A 21587-nucleotide genomic window follows, 5' to 3' on the forward strand; every position below is an offset into this window, starting at 1 on the left:
TTATGTAAATTTGCATGTTTTAAAATAAATTTATAGATAATTTTGCATGTTAGAATAAGTATTGTGAAGATGGTGTGGAGTGTCAAAAGGAAAGAAATGGGTGGCCTAGGGTTGAAGGATTAACATGGCAGGGTATTGCTCTAGCTATTAAATGGGTAGCTAAGTCCACAGAGGGAGATGAACCTGGAAGGTATTAGTTCAGAATAACATTGCCAGAGGAATTCCACAATTAGGTAAGTCTTGGAATAATCTGCACATTCATGATCTCTTGAGAAGATGGAGAGTAAAGGTAGAAGGATTTGTTGTATTTAAAGCCATTTGGAAGGGATGGGAGTATGTTCGACATCGGGTCTCTAGAGCAAGGGACACTGACAATAAATTTAAGGTTCGTGGAGAAAAGTCTCCACGGTGGAATCTAGAAATGAATGGGAAGCCTCTTTCAGTTCATCAAGGGTCCGTTTGGTTCGTGGAAGATGACAGGAATTGGCTTTTTCAGAATCTGGATTTGATAAATTTTGCGTTTGTTTCAAAATTGGCAAAATGGAATTAGAATACTAGACTTCTGATTTTGTCTCAAAACCAGGTTTTCAGACTTCCTACTAGCAAGCAGGAATTGAAAATCAAAACTGGGTTATGCTTTTTGAGAAGTGTAAAAACAATCGATTGGAATACTTTTTGAAGTCTACCTGCAACTCTAAGCTTACACATAAAAATGTGTCTTCTCACTCATCTTTTGAGTGAAACAAACAATTCAAGTAAAATCTCAAAAATAGGAATGAAGATTTGCAAAACCTTGATTTGGCTAAATCAAGAATTGTAGAAATCTCAATTTCTAAAATTCCACGAACCAAACGGACCCAAGGGTGTTCTACTAAATCCTGGTTTATGTTGGGTATTACCAAATTTAGTAATCTGATCTCTAATGGCAAGACGATTGAATGGGAAGAACTGGCTACTAGATATAGTCTCCCTCCTATACAAAGAAAGACCTTATCTATGCTCAAAGAGGCTTGATGTCTGGCCAGATTTCCATTTGAATGTGAGTATGTCGAAAGACTACCTATGCTAAGATGGTTGAATGGGTCCCCACCATCCACAACCAAAGCCAAGTATATCTGCAGTCCTCTCTTTGATAATGAGGATGTGTTTAACCACCTCAATGCTAAGTTGTCCCTTGATTTTGATGCTAAATTATAGTCTAAATGCCTTTTCTCCCTTTGGCATAGAGATGTTGAACCTAAGATTCATTGCTTCCTTTGGAAACTATGTTGCATATGCTGCCCATTACCAGAAACGACAGAGATCCTTTTGCATGTATTGTGTGTCATCAGCCAAAATCTATACCCCATATCTTTTTAGACTGTAGCTTTGCCAAGGCGGTTTGGAACTTGTTTGATATCCCTATGGGTCATGACATCCCTGTCTTTCATGCTATCTCTGGCTTCCTTCCTAACTGCCCTAAATTACTTAACCTTTTTCTGGGTTACTTTTTCCTCTCATCTGCTTTGGTTCATTTGGATTCTTAGAAATGATGACATATTCAACGGTAGGCATAGGATCCTTACTAAGTTTTTGCGGAGACTCATCAAACATCATATCTGTGTGCAGGTTAGCTTGAACTACAAAGTCAAAGAATACAAGTTACTAAAGTTTGTACTAATGTGCTTAGAGGAGAAGGTGTTCAAAATGAGATTAAAACCAAAGAAGGTGTGCAGTTCAACTTTGATTTTACTCTGACAGAGATGTTGGAACAGATCAGGTGCATGAAGGAGCTAAATGAGTTGAACAACCAGGCCATGCAGACCCATCAAGTGGATGTTGGAGCAGCCAGCACTAATGCATGCAGATCAAGGATTGGAGACATTCTCAACAGATTGGTCTTGGACAATGAACTGTTAAATATGCTGCTTGTCACACAGAATGAGGCAGAAATCAATGCTGGAAGACCCCCTGTTTCATGATCATTGTTATACCTCAGGCACCTGCTTTACCTTGGGAAGTGTTGATGAACAACCGTTCCAATCAAATCAGAGATGGTAATCTTAGACTCAGGTGGACAGATGGGCCCCTACCTTGGGCAAAATGGTTCAAGGAGTAAACTATATGCAATTTGAACTTTGTTCTGTTTGATTTTTTGAATGGCCCAATGTTATTCTGGTAGATCTGAACGGGCCACAGATCACGTTACTTTATGATACTGATCGATAAGCTTAAGGATTTTGTAGTAATTGGGTAATCATTGATGTATCGGACTTATATATTATATCTAATAGAAAAAAAAAGGCACTATTTACATGGACATATATGGATAAAATCATGCTTATTCTTTCTTTAAAAAATATATGTAAAAAATTATGCATGTTGCTTTTAGTATGTATAGATGTATTTGAAAGAAAATAAATATATATTAATATATAGATATATTGTAGGCAACTCCTAAATTCTTGAGTTTTATTATCTTTTAATAAAATATTTTGCAGTCCCATTGTGTCTTTTTTTATATATATTGGATTTGACTTTATTTTAAAATTTTATTACTCCCTACTTTATTGTCACTTTTTGCGGGGCTCCCTTATTTATTAAAAAGCATGTATTTTGGTGGGGGGCATGCAAGGAAAAGGATCCCTCACTCAGTATTACTTTTCATTCATTTGCTGCTGGTTATTGAGTTGGGGCCCAGATTTAGTGGGGGCTGATATTTTTAGTTTAATGAGTTTTTATTTATTTATGTATGTTATAAAGTTTATTTATTTATTTATTTATGTATGCTCTACACCAGTGTTTTAGTTGCTTGATTTTTTATGATATTATATTTTTTGTTTTAATTAATTAGTCATTGGATGTATTCACATTTATACTTAAATTATAAATAGTAATTATTTGGGGTCTGAGTGTAGCTTAGAATAAGTTTAATAAATTTATAATTTGTTTTAGTTTAGATATTAGTTGGTTTAGTTATAACTAAATTACAAATTAATCATTAGTCATATTAGGGATTATAATTAATTATTATTTATATTTTAATTTTAAACTTTAAAAATATGGAGAGAGAAAGAGAGATGGGATGAGAAATATAGTTAATGATTTGATTAATATTAATTTTTTGGTGTTATAGTGGATTTAAATATTGATTTATTTATAAGTTGGAAATGATGGTATGGTGACAATGTGTTTGTGTTGATATTTATCGTCTATGTTATTTGTCACTGTGGAAAGTACTTAGTCGGCTATTGGTTAGATTTACCAGAAATTTGTGACGTATATTTCTATTGTTACTTTATGCATTGGATAATTTGAGGGCTCGTGTTTTTGGTATATGCTTTGAGAGAATTTATGATATATTGGATTTGAGAACCAGTGCAAGTTATGGTTGCCTATCATGGAATCGAGATCGATTATTATTTCTTTTGTGGCATTGGACACATTTGTGGTTTATGAGTTTAGGGGAGGTTGTCTAGGTACTACCTATGGAAGTGGTTTCCAATGGGAGTCAAAGCTTTAAAGTGGATGCTAAAGTAACTCCTAGTAAGTTGACTTAATAAGTGATAACTAAATGAACTTTTGAGAATGGGTTTAAACATTAATAAGATAATTGTGTTGCCTCACCCATGTCATGAGTGTTTGTATAGGATAAGGATGGGAATGGAATGATACCTAGTGAGAGGTATTACTAGTATTCCTTGTCTTCATGACAGGCTATTCTAGTTCCGCATGGCTCATGTTGAGGATCTAGGATCCAAACTAACCAAACTAAGGTAACTCAATGCTTGAGGGTTTGGGGTCTAGTGAGAGACCAGTCCAAGGTAACTCAAGTAGCTTGACCATGTAATGACACTTCCTAGTATGTAGCCCGAATCTCCTCTGTAGATTTTGTATTTGCCCTTGGTGTGTGTTTCTTATTGGTGAGTGGTTATTTATTGTTGGAGTTCTTTATTGTTGGTAGTTGGCATTTATTGATGATTGTTGATTATTCCTTGATTATTATCATTTTGAAATTTGACATTCGACATTTGATTTGGAAGTGGATATTCTTTCAGTGTTCGTATCTCTTTGGTTTTGATACTTGATTAGGACTTGGTATCTAGTTGTTGACTTTGGTATGTCGTTTTAGTATTTGTTGATTATTGTTATTTCAACTTTGGTTATCTTTCCTTTATTGGTAGTTTTGTTACCCTTGAGGTAGAATGAGCTGTCAGGATTCCTTGCCTAGGATTGATTTTGAGATTTGATATCCATGTGTGCATCATACATTATCTCCCTTGCACAGTGGGAGTGATGCCTAACTAGGTCACCACAAGGTCGTGAGGTAGTGACTTCTTACCATTTGGGTCCCCCTCAGATTTGCACCAATGTTGGATGATTAAGTATTGTAGTTGTACCATCCTTATTCTTATCTTGGAGACTTCCTATTCAAATGTTGTATCCATGTATCATGTATCTTGTATTTTGAGACCCTACAGGATGATGTATTGTATCTGATGTTCTTGTATTTATTTTTACATACCCTATGACATGTGCAATGGATGTGGTTCATTGGATGTACTTTATCACACCACTTGTACTATTGTATTTACTTATGAGATTATATATCTGTTATTCACTTATGATTATGGAGTTGTACTTAGGATTAAAACTAGTTAATTAAAGTTTTTAAATATGACTCAACATGGAGGACCTCTTGAGGAATGGAATCTATATTTGTATTGCATGTGTAGTTGATGTATATGTGTATCTTGCTTCCGCATTGAAGATGATGAGGAGTTATCGCCACTGACAGCATCATCAACATCCAAGATGGAGGTCAAGCCACAGCCAATCATGTTCAGCAAGGAGGCTAGACCCTCTAGTTCTACCTCTCCCTTAGTTTTTACTAGATCTGGGAAAAGGAAGATTAAAATGTTTTGATGTTGTAACTTGTATTTACTTTTAGTATTACAAAAGCAATTTGCTATTTCAATTTCGCTTTAGATACCAACCATCGGCATGCCACATGAGGATGGCAATTTGTAACGAAATTGCATTTAAATAAACCAAATACATCTGGATTCAGCTTTTTTTCTTTTACCTACTCATTTATTGAATCATTGGATGCATCTCCTCATTGAATTTTGAAAAAAAAGTGCATTTCTAATTTAATTTAAACAATTTTTTAAAATGCTGAGTTTTTTTTCCGAGACTAGGCAAGTTCTCACTTTTGGCAAGTTAACTATTATAAGACCCCAAATCTACCAGATAACAAATAATTAACACCACAAACAACTATAAGCAAGATAGAATGTCATATTCAGAATGATAATGTGAAAAGCTGACATCTAAAGGTTGTTTGCTAACTGAATATATGAATAATCTTACTGCTGTGCTTGAAGACTCTTTACATGCTGACAACGGTCGCCTGTTTCAATCAGTGAGCCATAGTGTTGGCGTTGCTGATTCAGTTGAACATGTAGTTCAGCAACCTTTTGCTTTAGCCTTGCAACGTCTGCTTCTGCATGTGCTATTTCCTCTAGCTCTGCCCGTGTCTGTTTAGTCCCAGAAAGAATTTTTAATGACATATCCTCTACCATACATGTTACAAATATCTATTACAATGAAATCAAAATATCAGACCTTAGAATCCATTGTACGAGAACTAGTGAAATGTCCTGAAGAAATACTCAGTCCAATCTCTAATGCTGCTCTAAGATCCCTCTCAGCTTGTAGCTGTTCTTGGAGCCTTGAAACCTACAAAAATATAAATTTGGCTAGTCAGAATCATTATCATGTGTCACAATGCAATTTAATGTTCCAACAAAGAAAGTAAGTCAAAGCACAAAAGAAAATTAGGAATTCAATTTGAAGACAGAAGACCAAAAGGTCAGTAAAAAATCAATGAAAATATTCAACAAAATACCAAAGCTTAAAATGTCAAATATTAAAGCATGTGTCCAAACGGTTATGTCAAAAAATAATCCTGAGAAGTTAAATATTACATCTTCTACAAAAGTCAAACAGAAATAGTATAATGTAAAGATGATAAAAACATCAACTCTTCCAAATTTGAAGATTATTAAACAAATACACTGAATATGCCATGAAAAATGGCAATTGAAAACAAAAACAGTCCCAGCAAATTACAAAAAAATGATTAGTAAAAAGCCGTAAAACTTTGCATGTATTAATGCACATTTCTACAACAATACAATCATATTCAGAATGCAAATTTATTGCATTGCATGTAAAATACCAAATTTGTCTCTTCTAAAGATCATAGGTGCATTAAGCATAACCACTGCTCAATTTTAAAATTATTACTCCCCCTTGTATATTATTACTTTGAAATTACTATTTAAATGTGGTTGTAGCCATCTGCCCCAAATGACCAGTGGACTACATCGTCCACAAGAAGCTGTTCCCCATATTTCCTTCATAAAAACTGGGTAGTTTAGCATGTGAAATGAATATAACAGATCTGTGTGCTATTTTCAAAACCTAAAAATGTAACTAATAGATTCGATATGATTCAGCCTCAACAATATTATAGTTTTTAATTACTTTCAAAACAGATTCATTGCTTTAAATTTGTTGTCTAAGATGAAACTAACTAACTAAGCAATGCAATCAGTCACCTAATCATTCTCTATTTCTAACTATCAATGTCCTCCTGTGAATGCATTTCAGATAAGACCAACCTAGAAGCACTGATACACAATTACATCCTAAAAGCAAAAAGTAACAGTCAATACATCTTGCTCAAGTGCCAGGCGGCGTTCATGCAAAGCTTGCTTCCTTCTCTCCAAACTAGCTTGCAGAATTGCATTTCCCTTGGCCTGAAAAGCAAAATATTGTATCCAATTATTAGTAGTATAAGGACTGAGAATGTAAAAATTAGAAACTACTTGTTACGGAATAAAATGCCCTAAAGTATTTGTGAACAAGACTTGCTGAGAACCCTCTATAATAATATTTTACCTCTTTAGCAATCTTATTTCGTAACTCATTTTTGGTCATCTCAAGCCTCTGAATAACGCGTCTGCAGGAACAAAAAAAAAATCTAATTTTAATTTCATGTCTATACTGACCAATCATTTCTTTAAAAGACTAACTCTTAAAAGGGATGGGATTTTGACAAAAAATTGAAAGGAATCTGAATAAAACAATGACAGAAGTTGCAACATAAAACCATTATGCAATTCATCACCAAACAAATATATAATGATGTCACAATGTACATAATGATAGTTATGCATGGCTGTGTAGCAGTAGGATTGCATAATTCCCTAACTGAAAGAAAACAAGCCTTAGTGCATGAAAGTCCTAAAACGGAAGAAAGCAACAGTACTATAATTCACTAAATGAAAGAAAACACAAAGATACATTCGTTATATTTCTCAAGTAGAACAAAATGAAATATCAAAATCAAAGAAATTCTTGAAATGGAAAGCCCCAAATGACATGACATGCATGAAAGCTCCATGCAGAAGTTCATTCAAATATTTTGAACGCGCTACTTCTCAAGCAGAAAGGACTCTGATTAACTGACTGATTTACTGCAGTGGAGCCAAGAAGATTCTTTCAAAAATATTTCACAGTAGCGAATACAACATATCCAAAGATTGCAGCTTTAACAAGTTAGTAGAGAACATGTTATTGGCCATACAACTTTATGAAAGCACAGCAGGCACACCTATTTCTAGAATGCACCAAAGAACTGCCTTTTTAACTAATTATTACTAGCAACATTTACTATAGTAAGAACCAAGTTCCTCATTACCAAAAAAAAATCACTGAAAATCATCTGTATATCAATTGATAAATACTGGTAAGTTCAACAGATACACAGCCCAAAATCATAGCATTAAAAAGTTACTGGGAAAAATGTTATTGGCTTATACAAATTTATGAAAGTGCAGCAGGCACACCTGATTCTAGAATGGACCAAAGAACTGCATTTTTAACTATTTACTCCAAGCAATATACACTAACGAAAGAAGCAAGTTCCTCATCACCAAAAAGTTGAAAACAAACACTGAAAATACTCCGTACATCAATTGATAAATACTGATAAGGTTGTCAATAGACAAAAGGCCCTACTTTTGTAGGGTGACATTTGGCTAATACCATACATGCTTAATGTATGTTCATATTAGAAAAACAAAAATATCGACTAGAGGAAGCTACACAGGGAAGCTTTCTGTCCAAGACTGGAGAGGCCTCTTATCCTTCACTGCACTCTTGAAATAGATGTCAATATAGCATGCATTTGTTTTATGTATGTCACAAAGATTTTTTGTTAGGAAGGTGTGCTTCATAAATTTAATATTATTGTCCACAACAAGAATAGTGTGCCAAATAACATAAAAAATTATCATCAGCAAACAAGGAGAGCATGACATATGACATTAATAATTGTCATAAGAACAAGGCATGTTTATTTGTAATGTCTTAGTTATTATCAACAAGCGGCATATAACCACAAAATCAATGATATATAGTGTTTACTTTATAGCCATGTCTAATGGCCCCTCAATTTTGTTTAATGAACTAAAATTTACTTCAATAATGTAGAGTGGCAAGAATAAATTCAAAAGCACAATATTCTCCAACATTAATGTCCCTTTTCAATGTCCATTACATGACTTCACGGAAAAGGTGGTCTTCCAAGTAGGAGAAACATAATGCAACCTATGTCTTAAAATAGCATGTGGAATACTTCTTCACCCATGTCATTCCACTTCCAAATTGTTAAACAAAATTACAGCAAATTGAATCTTTGCACTTTATAAAAAGATTAAGTGCACCTTAGTTTTTATTCATAAATTCAATTATGTTTCATATTGTAGACAAATATGAAATAACTAAATAAATGAAAATTTGCTCTCTAATACTCCTCTTCTGTATTCATTACATGACTCATATAAAGGAACCTTTATCAGCGAACTGTGATTCTTCTTCATCTGCATCTTTCCAACTTACTAAAATTTCAGCAAGTTACGCTCTCGACTTTTAATATTTGAATTATCAGAATATGAAAGCAGTAAAATTTAGGAGTGCCAACCAAGCAAGAAGCACAACACTAGCCAATTCCTTAGGAAGGGGTAGTGATAGCTGAGTGTCTAGGAGGTTAAGTGGTCCTCGGTGTTTGGTATTTGGTTACCTTATCAATTTAAGAAACAACCTTAGTAATTCATTAATTAAATATCCTTGCACTTTATATTTAATAATTTTACTTTTGGCTTGTGTGTCTGTGTCTGTGTGTGTGTGTGTGTGTGTGTGTGTGTATTAGATACAAGCGAATACACAGACACAAGCTTAAATGAATATATGTGCATATAAAACCATACATACGCATGTACAAATATGCATGCATACATACATACATACATATCTTTAAAGTTTATATATATATGCTGCACGGGAACAGGGGGTAGTACTTTGGTACATCAAACTTTTTTAATATAAATTAATATTATGGAAAATCCGAAATTATGAGTTGTGATAGCTAATAATGTTTACGAATGTATTGTATTGTTTTCAGTTTCAGATTTGCAATACGTTTGTAATGATAATATAAGAGAAATATTTAGATGCATAACATAGAAGGCAGACTTTAAACACTTCTGACTTGAACAGTGATAAATTTTACTGTTAAGCAGTGATGTATCACAGTTTCAAGTCAATATCTCTATCGGGATTAAAGTTTTAAACAGAGTTTTTGCATGTATTTCTTCTTGATTTTGTAAACATATTGAACCTAGAAGCAAGCAGTACACAATATGTATATAATGGCTTGGAAAAAAGAAATGAAATCTGAGATAGGACAGAGTCTTTAAATCAACATGCATACAGTTCTAGCTGAGGTCTGTTTGATTGGTCTCCATTTTGTGTTGCTTCTCTGAGTCATATCTGAATGCTGTGAGAACCTGCTACTTGAGTTGGAATGAACCTTAAACTTTTATTCTTATATGATCTAAGACCAACCTTGGGATGGATAAAATATATAGACTTCCAAGAAACTCACCAGCATAGAGGTTTATACCATTAGGATAGTAATAACTGATGAAACAGACCAGGAGGTCCATGGAACAAGATTGGTGGTGGCACTGACTGCACAGCATATGTGTTTGTATTTACCAAAAACCTTGGCAAAAGTGGTGCTATGGTATGGTAGTATACATCAATCACTAGGACCAAGATCGCGACGTTTAGTTAGGAAGGTGGCCTAGTAGGCAAGGATGTCTTGAGGTTGACAGGCTATAACTGTTGTGAGTTCTACACCAACTCTCAGATGGCAAAAGCACCTGATAATACTCTTTTGCCATTGATGTTTCAAGCTCCCAGAGCAGATAAAATGATATGATCAGCATGAGCAGCTTTTGTTCTGTTATTGTTAACTGCTGAATCACCATTTATTATTTTTCATGTATTATATAACAAAATTACTTAGTTAATTTCCAGTTTCATGTGAAGTGGTTAGTAATTGCAATTGGATTTTAATTGTTTTTTGTCAAGTTCTTATGATATGATATTGAAAGTTAGTTGTACATTCATTTTTCATGTTTGATAATTAATATTTTATTTTTATTTAATTATGTTATTAGAATTTTTGGATGTTCTAATTTCTTAAGTATGTCACGCAAAATGTTACTTCCTTCAAATCTGATGTGAGCACAATTTAGTACCAAATAAATCACAATGCTTTGATACAGCCTTTGCTAAGTTGCTAGTAGCTACTAAGGTAGACAAAAGATGAAGACTCGTAACTCCTAGAAAAATGAATATTACAATAAGGGAAAACAATAAATATGCAATGCACTATAAGATGTAACCATTGGATGCAAGTCATATAAGCTATTCAGAGCAAATATCCAACTTGTGAAAGAATATATTATTTATTGGTCACCTGCTAAGTCATAAGGTTCAAATTCGAATTCGAATTCATCAGTCATAAAATTGGGATGAAATTTAGCAAGGTTAAAAATAAAGGGGAAAAATCGACATTAAATTGAACTTATATATATTTATTTATTTTCAAATATAAGTAATATTGTAATATATCCACAAAATTGTCAAAATAGTTTGACATTGCTAGATAATTAAACTAAATAACTCAATATTATGTTAAGATAAAATAATCTTATTATAAATAACAATATTATATTAAATATCATTAAATTCGAATGAACTTCGGAAAGGGAAAAAAATTGCTGGAAATCGAACTTCATAAGATAAATTTGGCGAATCCTGTGACTTAGGTCACCTACATAGTGCCCATCCATTTCAACTAATGAATTCTAGGCTCTAGCCTAGAAAAGACAAAGAGAACAATTTGTTTAGAAAGAAATGCGGAAATTTTATTTAATTAGATTTCCACAATCCATTTGATCTATGCAAACAAATGCTTTTGGTTTGTTTATGTTAAAAACTCACACAATCAAAAAAACAGAAGCATTTCTTCACATAATACAGAAATGTCGTTTCGTGTTGTTCCAAACTTTCAAACAATATAAGCACAGCTTATTTCTGCATCCATTTTGACATCTACTAATATAGACTTAAAAAATACAAATCCCCAGATCTCTTCATCCTGACCACTGAAGCCAGCTCCATGTCAAGTTTCCATTATAAAATTACACACTTGTAAAATGAGCATTACGGCCTTTATGTACTGTGAAAAAGCATACCTTAAACCATAGTTCAAAATCTCATTCTCTGCCACTTATCAGCAAGGCAAAAAAAAAAAGTTCTCAGCAAACATCGGAGATAAATTGGTAACTTCTCACAAAAATATTAGGAATTTCAAAAATGACTTAAATTAATTAGAAATGCATTTTTTTTGTAAATTCAATAAGGAGATGCATCTAATGAGTCAGTAAATGTGTAACAAACGAAACAAGCTGATCTAGATATATGTAAATGCAATATGTAACACAATTGCATCCTCATGTGGAATGCCAAAGGTTGGCAGCCATAGTCAGAGACTCTAAACTCTGAAGCAAACTAAAATTAGCAAAATGTCTTTGTAGAAAAATAAGCAAATACAAATGTCAAGTACAATATGAAACTACTCTACATCTTCTTCTTCCCCTTCCCAATAGCTCTAGTAAAAACTAGTCAACTTCAAATGCACTTGCAATCGATCTACAAGGCCGCCAAAGACTTTCTCTCCACTGGGGGCTAGGGTATGTACGCCTCATCTGTAGTGCAGTTAGGTACCTCCCGAAAAGGAGTATGAGGTAGTCCCATATCACTGTCACCATATGTCAACCCAAAAACTATGAATGGTGTTGTGGACTGTTAAACCCCTTTCCTTTCCTTTCCACCAAAATCCTTCTCCTCCAAAGACTCAAAATTGCAAAATAAACAACTGGAGAAGTCATTGGGCATCCCAGTTTTACTGGTGACGCCCGCAAGAAGTAGATAAGTTATCGCGAGAAGTTCATGATTTATCGCAGAAAAGTGTCCAACTTCTTGCTGAGAATTTAAGGTCTTCTCGACATCAATTTCTCAGGAGAAAACCTTAAGTTTTCTCATTTTGCAAAAGTTTTCGTGAGAAACAGAGATAACTGCAACTTCTCGGAGAGATTTTAATATATGCCTTAAACAATCACATAAAGGAATACGTTATTTAGAATGTACCTGAAGATTCCAGGAGTGTGTTCTAACTTTTGTATTAAAAGAGCACATAAAATTATTTCCAGACACAGTTTTGTAAATTTCTGGAAAGCACTCACAAGCAGAAAAATGAATGCATGTAAAAAATCAAAATTTGTTACCAAATCCTCTTACGAAGTAAGAAACTAATTCTGATATTCCGAGCATTTGTTACAAACAAGTTTATGAGTAAGAGACAAAAGTTATGTAAAATAACAATTTGGAGATATACTAATCTACAACGGATGATGCATGTTCTGCAAAAAGGCATAAGCAAGTTCTAAATTGACAAATAAAATTAGCATCGATACTAAACAACATCAGGAGAAATAAACCTACTCTTCTTCTGAAGAGTCTGTTGGTTCTGAAGATTGATTCCTCTTGTTCACCTGTGACACAGCAATCAAATGATATGCCAGAGTTGTAACCAATTATGACATTAATAAATAAACAGGCTACTAACAAATATATCATAAAACCTAAATATCAGTTCAAGAGAATATACAGTATTCCGGTTCCAAATTGATGGACGCTTTATAGCAGACACAGATCCATTGGATTTATTTACAATTTTCCCATTGCTTATTCCAGGAGCAGTAATGGACAAAACATGTTTAGGACTTGACAAAGGCGAAGCACCATTTCCCCAGGGTGGTATTCTACTTCCAGTAGGTGAACTTCCTTGATTTTCATCATTTCCACCTTCAACATAAATGCCTCCTTGTTCCCCAGATAATTGCTCGGGCTGAGAATATGAATCTTTAGATGCTTTTGGTTTAGAGACAGAATGTTCCATGTCTCCTGGGTACTCAACATCAGAGTCACCACCTTCAAAAACCTGAAGAAAATATTTATCAAGAAAAATTTCCATCGTCATATTTCCAGAGTCGTGAAGGAAAGTTCGAAAGTTCAATATTCTGAAGCCTAAGTAGTAAGAACTGATCATTTTTAATATATGTCAAACAATATATAGAATTGCAAACTGCATCCTAATTTGTACAACCAAAGGGACAAGGCAAAAGCCCCAACACACCAAGCAATATCAGACCATTTATGAAAAACAACACATTGCCCTCCTTTGAATTTATCAGCAAGAAGCAATAAAACACCTCTGTAAAAACTTTAAAGCCTGAAAAAGAGTGTATATCCATGTAAAACAAAGTAATGATACCTTCACCAGATAAGATATGCATATTAATGTCCACAAGTAACCAAAAGTACATATATGGCACTTGACAATAGAATAAGTAGGTTATTGAATACAAGCATACCAGAATAGCAAAATAGATGGATGAAAGAAAAGAACAAAATGAAGCAATGCAACACCAACGCAAGTGACACAAAGTACATCTATGGCACTTGACAATAGAATAAGTAAGTTATTGAATACAAGCATACCAGAATAGCAAAATAGATGAATGAGAGGAAAGAACAAAATGAAGCAATACAACACCGACACAAGCATTTCAGCAAACAATATAAATAGCAATTTGTGCAAATCAAAATCAACAAGACCAAGAACTGATAATGAGTAGGAGGATTTCATTTAAAAATTTGTCAGAGCGAAAGAAGGGAGGATTCATCCATGCCATCATCAATCACCATGAAAGGATCAATAAACAATCTAGTAATGCTCGTTGATGAGTATGCAAGGCCAAGGGGCTTAGGCATGATGGTACAAAGATGAAGGATAGCACACCCTCTGGAATCTCTCCTAACATCCAAAGCTATTTTAAACCCTGCAGTATTGAACAAACTTGTTATATACATCTATAACTATGGTCAAAAAAGTGCAAAGCCCTGACATTAACATCAAGGGGTAGACCTACACTGTCAATGAAGAATGTGCAAGTGCATGTTAGTAGTATTGGTATATTGGGAGAAACACCATCTCATAGTACTATCTTCCATTATGCCCAAAGTAGTAGGTATCCAAGGGGATTTTAAAGCAACCAATTTAAAAAGTTAACTAGAAGTGGTAGCATTTTGTTATTATTCCTATATTATATGGAGACACACTGACATCGAAAGCATCTAATTACACTAATTTGTTTGTCAACTCCCACATGAGTCTCAATTCAAGACTAACATTATGCAATAAGATTCTACAAAGTGCCAAGAAGTACCCCTGTACTACAAACACATCTCCTACTGTCTCCATTCCCAAAAATTTGGGAAGCATAGATTTTGACACCACTCTCTTTTTATTTAACCGTGTTTACTATGGCCATTATGCTCTGTAAGCTCCAAGGTTCAAAAGCATTATCTGTTTATTCAACAACTTTTTTTGCAGGCCATTAAGCTCCAGAAACTCATGAAGTAGCCGATCCACATGTATTAATCAAAACATTTTCCTCTGATGGATATTGTATGACCTCAAATGATTCCATATATGTCGTAAATTTAGAATTATGGAGGTTAATAGACAGAACATTGAACACATTTTGAGCCCTTCCTAGGAATTTCACCTACCTATATGTGGAAAGAAAGATTTTTGCTAATATAATATATTGCATTGATTGTTCACTAGTTATTACAGAAGTTCAATAAAATTGCAATTAATTTATCATCCAAATTCTGGGATTAATTCATTAAAATTTAAAATTCAGATATTGAACATAATATAGAGAAACAAAAAGAGAGAATCAAGCAAGCTACAGCAATAGATTGTGTTAAAGACATTAATGGAAACCCACTTGAAACTACCATCTACTTGTTAATTATCTTCTAAAATCCCAAATAAAAAATATCAAAAAAATTTCATAGTGAGCAAGAAACAACAACAAAATAATTCAAATTTTCTTCTTCATAAAAATCACAATATCTATGTTTATTTTTCTGCAGTGAGGAACCTTCCAAAATCTCTCCTATATTTGTTTTACTTAAATAAAAATCCATCTTAACTAGATGACTTGTGGTAGCTTCAAAACTAAAAAAATCAATTGCAACAGAGGTAAATGGTTTTTAGAAAATTAATTTCTAGAAACAAAAGCGAATTCAAATTTTCCATCAGCCATTAAAATTTGATCCCTCGAACAAGCAGAAACAAAAAAACACCTGAGTAAGAGGTCAAAAGTGACATTCTCCTTGATATTTTAAGAAAGATGAACTGAAATCCCTTTTTTCTTTAATATCAAGATGCTGCAAAGCAATGCATTCTATCCACATTTAATTGAACGTTGCTATTTTCACACTGAAATGAAAACAACAAATTTCTGTGAACCCAAAAACATGTAAGAGATGCAAAGTTACATTACAATAAAATTTATATTACTCAAGAACGGGATTACAAAACCAATCTTCATGATGAAGGCAAAACCTTAAGTATTTGTATTATATATTATTCCTCATTAAGAATGACTAATAAAAAACAAAATGTTTGCTTCTTTGCATCTACATGTTGGACACTAAGATCATGTTAATAGTTAGAAAAGACACTTCAGTAGAGAATGCTAAACATGTAATCATTTCAAAATTATTTAAAATTTAATGCTAGTTGCTAACACAGCTGAATCATTGATTACTTATAAACACATTATTCATTGTCAGTAAGTTCCAACAAGTTAGAAACAAGTTTAACAATAATTCAATCCCAACATACCTTGTAATCATACAAGTCACTGCCTGCATTCCCACTACTTTCACTGAGGGTACCACTAAGCACACGTTCAGGGTCATCCTCAAGCTCAGCCTCAAGGTCATTCTGTGCATCATGAAATCCATCTTCTCGTATCTGCAGTACTTCATCATCAGTTGAGCCCTCACTGCCACTGTCTTCCATTTGAGGAAACATTTCAGGTGAGGCGGGGCTTTGCTGTGTTTGATCATCCTGCACAGAGGTTGTAAACTAATTAGCATAAAATCTAGTGCATGACATGAAATTCACAACATAGACTTGCTTGGTTTCAACCCAAAAACTTCTGGCTTGCTTTAAACTAGTCCAAGCCAAATTAGGAAGCATAGCATATGTAGGTTCTGCACTGCCAACTATAATAAGTTTTTTAAAATAAAACTATTTAGCACTGATTGTGAAAGCTTGTTTACAATAAGCAATCAAGTTAATCATAATTCTCGAACATTTCTAAAAGGAGCATCAGCTATAACCTCAATCAATCTTTGACTGCACAAGTTATTTCCTCTTGTAATATATGTTTTTATTAATTATCTAACGTATTTCAAAAAACATTCTCAATATTAATCTATTTGATGTTATACAGCCCTAGAAGAAGATTTTTAGACGTAATTACCATAATATACTGGCATTTCCAACATTGTTTCTGTTGAAGAACATATTGTAATTAAATAAAATTGTGCCTTTCATTGTACAACCAAACAGCAGAGACACTATGTGAAGCATGAAAAATGGAGGCAGATGAGATACAAATATGGCTATAAGAACCCTCATACAATAATTTAGGAAGAGGTTCATATTTTTCTTATTCAATTAAATTCTTATGATGTCTGAAATCCTGGCCCCACCTGGATTGCAGATGTGAACTCCATTATAAAAAAAACACAAACATTCCATGAGGGAGTGGTGAAAACGAATCTCAAATAACCAGATCTATTATTGTCATATTAATAAGGTTTGTGCACAGTACAAAGTTAGATTCAGAGAGCAAATTTTCCGCTGTATTATCATAACAGTAAGTTACTCAAATGAATAGGAAGGACCTATAGATTACAAAAATTATGTCCACTTATTTATCTATAAATGATGCTTAAAATCTTGTTCCATTCTAATGCAGCAGCTACTGAAATATATAACTATGTAACATAAATTTATTTAGAAAGGAAACTAAAATCTCATGCATGACCAGCTGTGAATAGATGGAAGAAAGTATAGATTTCAATTTAAGCAGGTGAATATTAAAGTTTCAAAGGTTTTAAATTTCAAAGGATTTTCGATTACATTGTGAAGAAAATCAAAACCATTGACATCAGGTTACAGTTCTGATCTTATAGATACAAAATGAAATTTCTTCCAATGCGGCATACACAGTCTCCTTCATAACAACTATGCTCTTTAACTAAATGGCAAAATCCTTTCTCTATTTATAACACATTATGTACACCACATATTCATTACTTATAAGTGTCGGCCATAGTGTAACAGAAGCTTACCACAAATATGCTGTCATACTCCTCCAAAAGAGTAGTCACAATTGCTTGAGCATTATTTGCTGCTGCAGCTGCAGCAAGTAGCTGAGCTGCATTGTCCCCACTCCGATCTGATTCCTCCTCGAGTTCACATTCTCCTGCCAAAAGAGGCCTTAGAAGCAAAGGTGCCATACAAGCTGCAACTGCAGATGCTGTCATCCGGTTCTGTGAAGTATGTGATGCCACAGCATGCATCATCTTCAAAACCCTAAAGTCAAACAGTACCATGAGTAAAACTTTCATAAAACTTACACTGTGAAGTATGTGATGCCACAGCATGCATCATCTTCAAAACCCTGAAGTGAAACAGTACCATGAGTAAAACTTTCATAAAACTTACATTCACAAACAAAGTTAGCTCTCAAACTGAACTAGTCTAACGTACACTAAATAATATAATAGGTAAGACTCATGTAATTTCCAGTCCATTAGTTATATCATTTCCTTTCTGGATTAAACTGTGTATAAATTTTTCATCACCAATGTTTGGATCATACTAAATGATCCATCATACACAGTTTAACACAACTAAATGATCCATCATACACAGTTTAACCCAGAAAGGCAATTATATAATACAATAAGTATTAATGCCAAGAAAACCAATCGATTGTGCATTAGTATTCTGATTGAATAGCCACTCAATCACTCCCTATTTTTGTATCACGTGAACTTTCTCTAAGCATTTGTAAGTATTTAATCTTTGACAGACAGCCCAAATAAAAAATTTAAACAGTTGAATCCCAATCATTTTAGGGCATCCACCTTATTTATCATTTTACAACTAAATTGAAGAAAATGGTAAGACATCTAAAGGCCAATACAACTTAATTTTTTATTGATTTGTTAAAAACAAATTAAAACATGTATCTTGTAGTCTTTTATATTAGAACTAAACCAGCATATAACAAACTAAATGTGTCTCACTCAATTATGGTGTGTTGTTGGCTTATAACATGTAACTTATATAGCTGCTATCAACAAGTAGACAAACCTCCTTAACCAATAATTATTAGTCTTGTTGGTGATCTGATTTGTGTGTCCCAACTCCCTAAAGGTTGGATAGTCTTCCAAGCATGAAGGGTATTAATCCAAGATGAAAAATTGTAAAACTTATTATTCAAGTTGGGAAACTATTAGGAAACCAAGGACCAATTATGGAAGTGGGTAAGACCTTATTCATTTCTAGCTCTACACGAACAATGGAGTGTTTGCCTAAAGGAGTTACATGAATTTATAATGAATAAAAATTGCCCTTGCTATAAGCCATACCAACTATACATTATACCCCAATACATGTGACCAAAACATATCTATGTGCTAGTTTGTATATGCAAGGTTACACCTTTATACAACTAAAAAGAGCTTACCAAGTAAAGTGTTTTTAAAAACGTGGAAACAACCCCTACTGCTGCTATACACACATGGAAGCTGGGAAGAACAAAAAAATTAAAAACAACTATACCGATTAGCTTGTTTGAATATGTTCATACAACAGAATAGGAACAAATTACAAACCTACACCTATATCCAATGTGCAAAGTGTATTGGATATATACAAAACATGCAACAGCTGAAATCACATAGAATACCTTAATCAAGATACAATCAAGACTATCTTTACTCATATGCACACAATAATTATTAACGGTAAATGCAGAGCTTTATGCAAGTATACTTAATAATAAATTTATTTATTCATCCTGAGAAGTGAGATGACTATTGGTTGTTGTATTAAACAAATGAAAGAAATGCTCCCTGTAAGGCTATATAAGCAATTACAGAAGATTCTTCCACTTTGGAAACAATTAAGAACTAATGACAAAAATGAATGTTTCTTGATGATGACTACCTAACTTACAAAACTAAAAGACACTTAAAACTGACTAAACGACTCAAACAACCATTAACATCCTCCCTCAATGGTCATTCTAATAACTACACCAAGTTTGTCCTGAAATTGGACACACTTGCGCAAAAAATGTTAATTGATGAATTCTTTGCAGCCAATGCAAGATCATAAGACTCAAAAAAAAATGATGAGTATGTGCTGGTTGGCTTCCAACGCGATTTTGGGTAATGAAGCCATCACTCCAACTATAACAAGATAAAAATCACCCTCTCAAATACTTTCTATTGTTGTTGATAAAAATATTGGCAAAAAACTGTAGCCCAAGTTTTATTGTATAAAAGGTGCAAATAATCTTTCACGATTTTCAGGAAAATCTCCCTCAACCTTCACAGTCCTGAAACATCCACAATTTAGCAAAACTTTGCCCAAAAAAACAGGTTAAAAACCTTTCACTGCTTTAGAAAAAACAGAAATACCCGTAAATTTCTAAAAACAAAAGTTTGCAGAAGAACACCACCCTAGAAACCATACGCACAACCCAAAGACTGCTACAAGAAACCATGGTTTTAAAAAATGTGAAAAAGAATCAGTGGAAAACAGCGCCAAGACTTTGTGGAAAAATTATCAAATGTTAGACGCAACAAAAAAATCAACAAATTTTAGATGTGACAGAAAAAAATTAGTGAAAATAACACCCGATTGTGTGGGAAAAAAATTTTAATCCTCATTTCAGAACCAAAAAAAAGGTAAAAACAATTTGCCAAAAAACAGCAACCCTCAATCACAGGAACAGATAAAACCTGCAGATTTAAAGAAACTTCACAATATTTTTCAAAAATTCATCACCAAAAAATGGAATAAGCAGGTCACAGATCTGAGAAAATGATTTCTGTAATCATCAAAAAACCTTTGCATGAGTAGAGGAAGCCTATGTTACCCTGGGTTCCAGGGTAGAGGCACGGGGAGACATGGAAACAGGTTTTCAAGACAGATTTTTTTTTTCCCATGTAGTAGGGTACAGGAGTGTGGACAGCTATATAAAACATAGGGAAAAACTAAAAATACATAGGGACATTCTAAATATTTGTATGAAAACATGGATAAAGCATGCTTACATACTTAGTAGACCCTTAACATATAACATTTGTGATAAATAATTGAAGATTAAGAGTTCACATGAGAGCAGAATTCAAACAAATTATCAATACTCAAACATCAATTTTATGAGACAGCCAAGAGACAGGTTTCCAAATGTTTCCGAGTTTTCGTGATGGGTTAAATTATGCAGGAAACGTGTCCCCGAGTAACGCTCGAGAAAACACAGACCACTTACAAAGATTTTGTGGTAAAAAACGTGGCCAAAATGTCCACAAACTCTAGACGTCGCTCTTGTAGGAAATCAGATTCATGGCAGAAATTTAATCCAGACACAAAGTAAACACTTGGGCGTAACCAAAACATGCCACAAACACAATCAGGCATTGTTGCAACAGTTAGAACACCCTGCAAAGAAAGATGAGAAGGCTCATGTGTGTAGTCTGCAGTCTAAAGGAAAAACCCTCAACAAAATTGTCAGGAATAAACTGCCACGAACAGGGACAAAAATTCCCCTGATGCTTTAGGAAACTCTCAACCAAGCACTCCTCTACAAAAACTTGATTTTTGTTGAAGCAAAAAGCCAATCAAAAAACCCCTCAGCATTTTGCTGTGATGGGACAAATTTTTTCACTCTTCCAAAAACATTCTCCTGAAATGTTCAAAACAAAAAATTGCTTAAAGAACTTCTAAATTTTTTTACCCCAAAGTTTCTAGTTGACCATAAATTTATAGAGAAAATTAGCCAAAAACTAACCTATGCTCTCATATAATGAATTGATACTTAATTGTTGTATTAAACAAAAGAGAGGAAAACTCCTTGTATAATCGACCATAACTGAAATGATCA

General features: G+C 33.6%; 1 protein-coding gene across 2 annotated transcripts in view; it reads right to left on the reverse strand.

Moving 5' to 3' along the window:
* Positions 1–21587, reverse strand: part of LOC149575517 (Rho GTPase activation protein (RhoGAP) with PH domain-containing protein) — a 77859-nt gene that overhangs the window by 16152 nt on the left and 40120 nt on the right. For both annotated transcript variants that reach the window (XM_089815275.1, XM_089815276.1), the window contains exons 13-20: positions 17755–17998; positions 16232–16459; positions 13136–13468; positions 12970–13019; positions 6949–7009; positions 6723–6806; positions 5608–5721; positions 5353–5519 (exon numbers count right to left, since the gene is read on the reverse strand). In XM_089815275.1, the coding sequence (XP_089671401.1) occupies positions 5353–5519; positions 5608–5721; positions 6723–6806; positions 6949–7009; positions 12970–13019; positions 13136–13468; positions 16232–16459; positions 17755–17998 (1281 nt within the window). The remainder of the gene's footprint in view (positions 1–5352; positions 5520–5607; positions 5722–6722; positions 6807–6948; positions 7010–12969; positions 13020–13135; positions 13469–16231; positions 16460–17754; positions 17999–21587) is intronic.

This window comes from Cupressus sempervirens, chromosome 2 (assembly GCF_028749045.1).
Source record: "Cupressus sempervirens isolate cs-2001-9-10 chromosome 2, ASM2874904v1, whole genome shotgun sequence".
In the NCBI taxonomy this organism is placed as follows: Eukaryota; Viridiplantae; Streptophyta; class Pinopsida; order Cupressales; family Cupressaceae; genus Cupressus; species Cupressus sempervirens.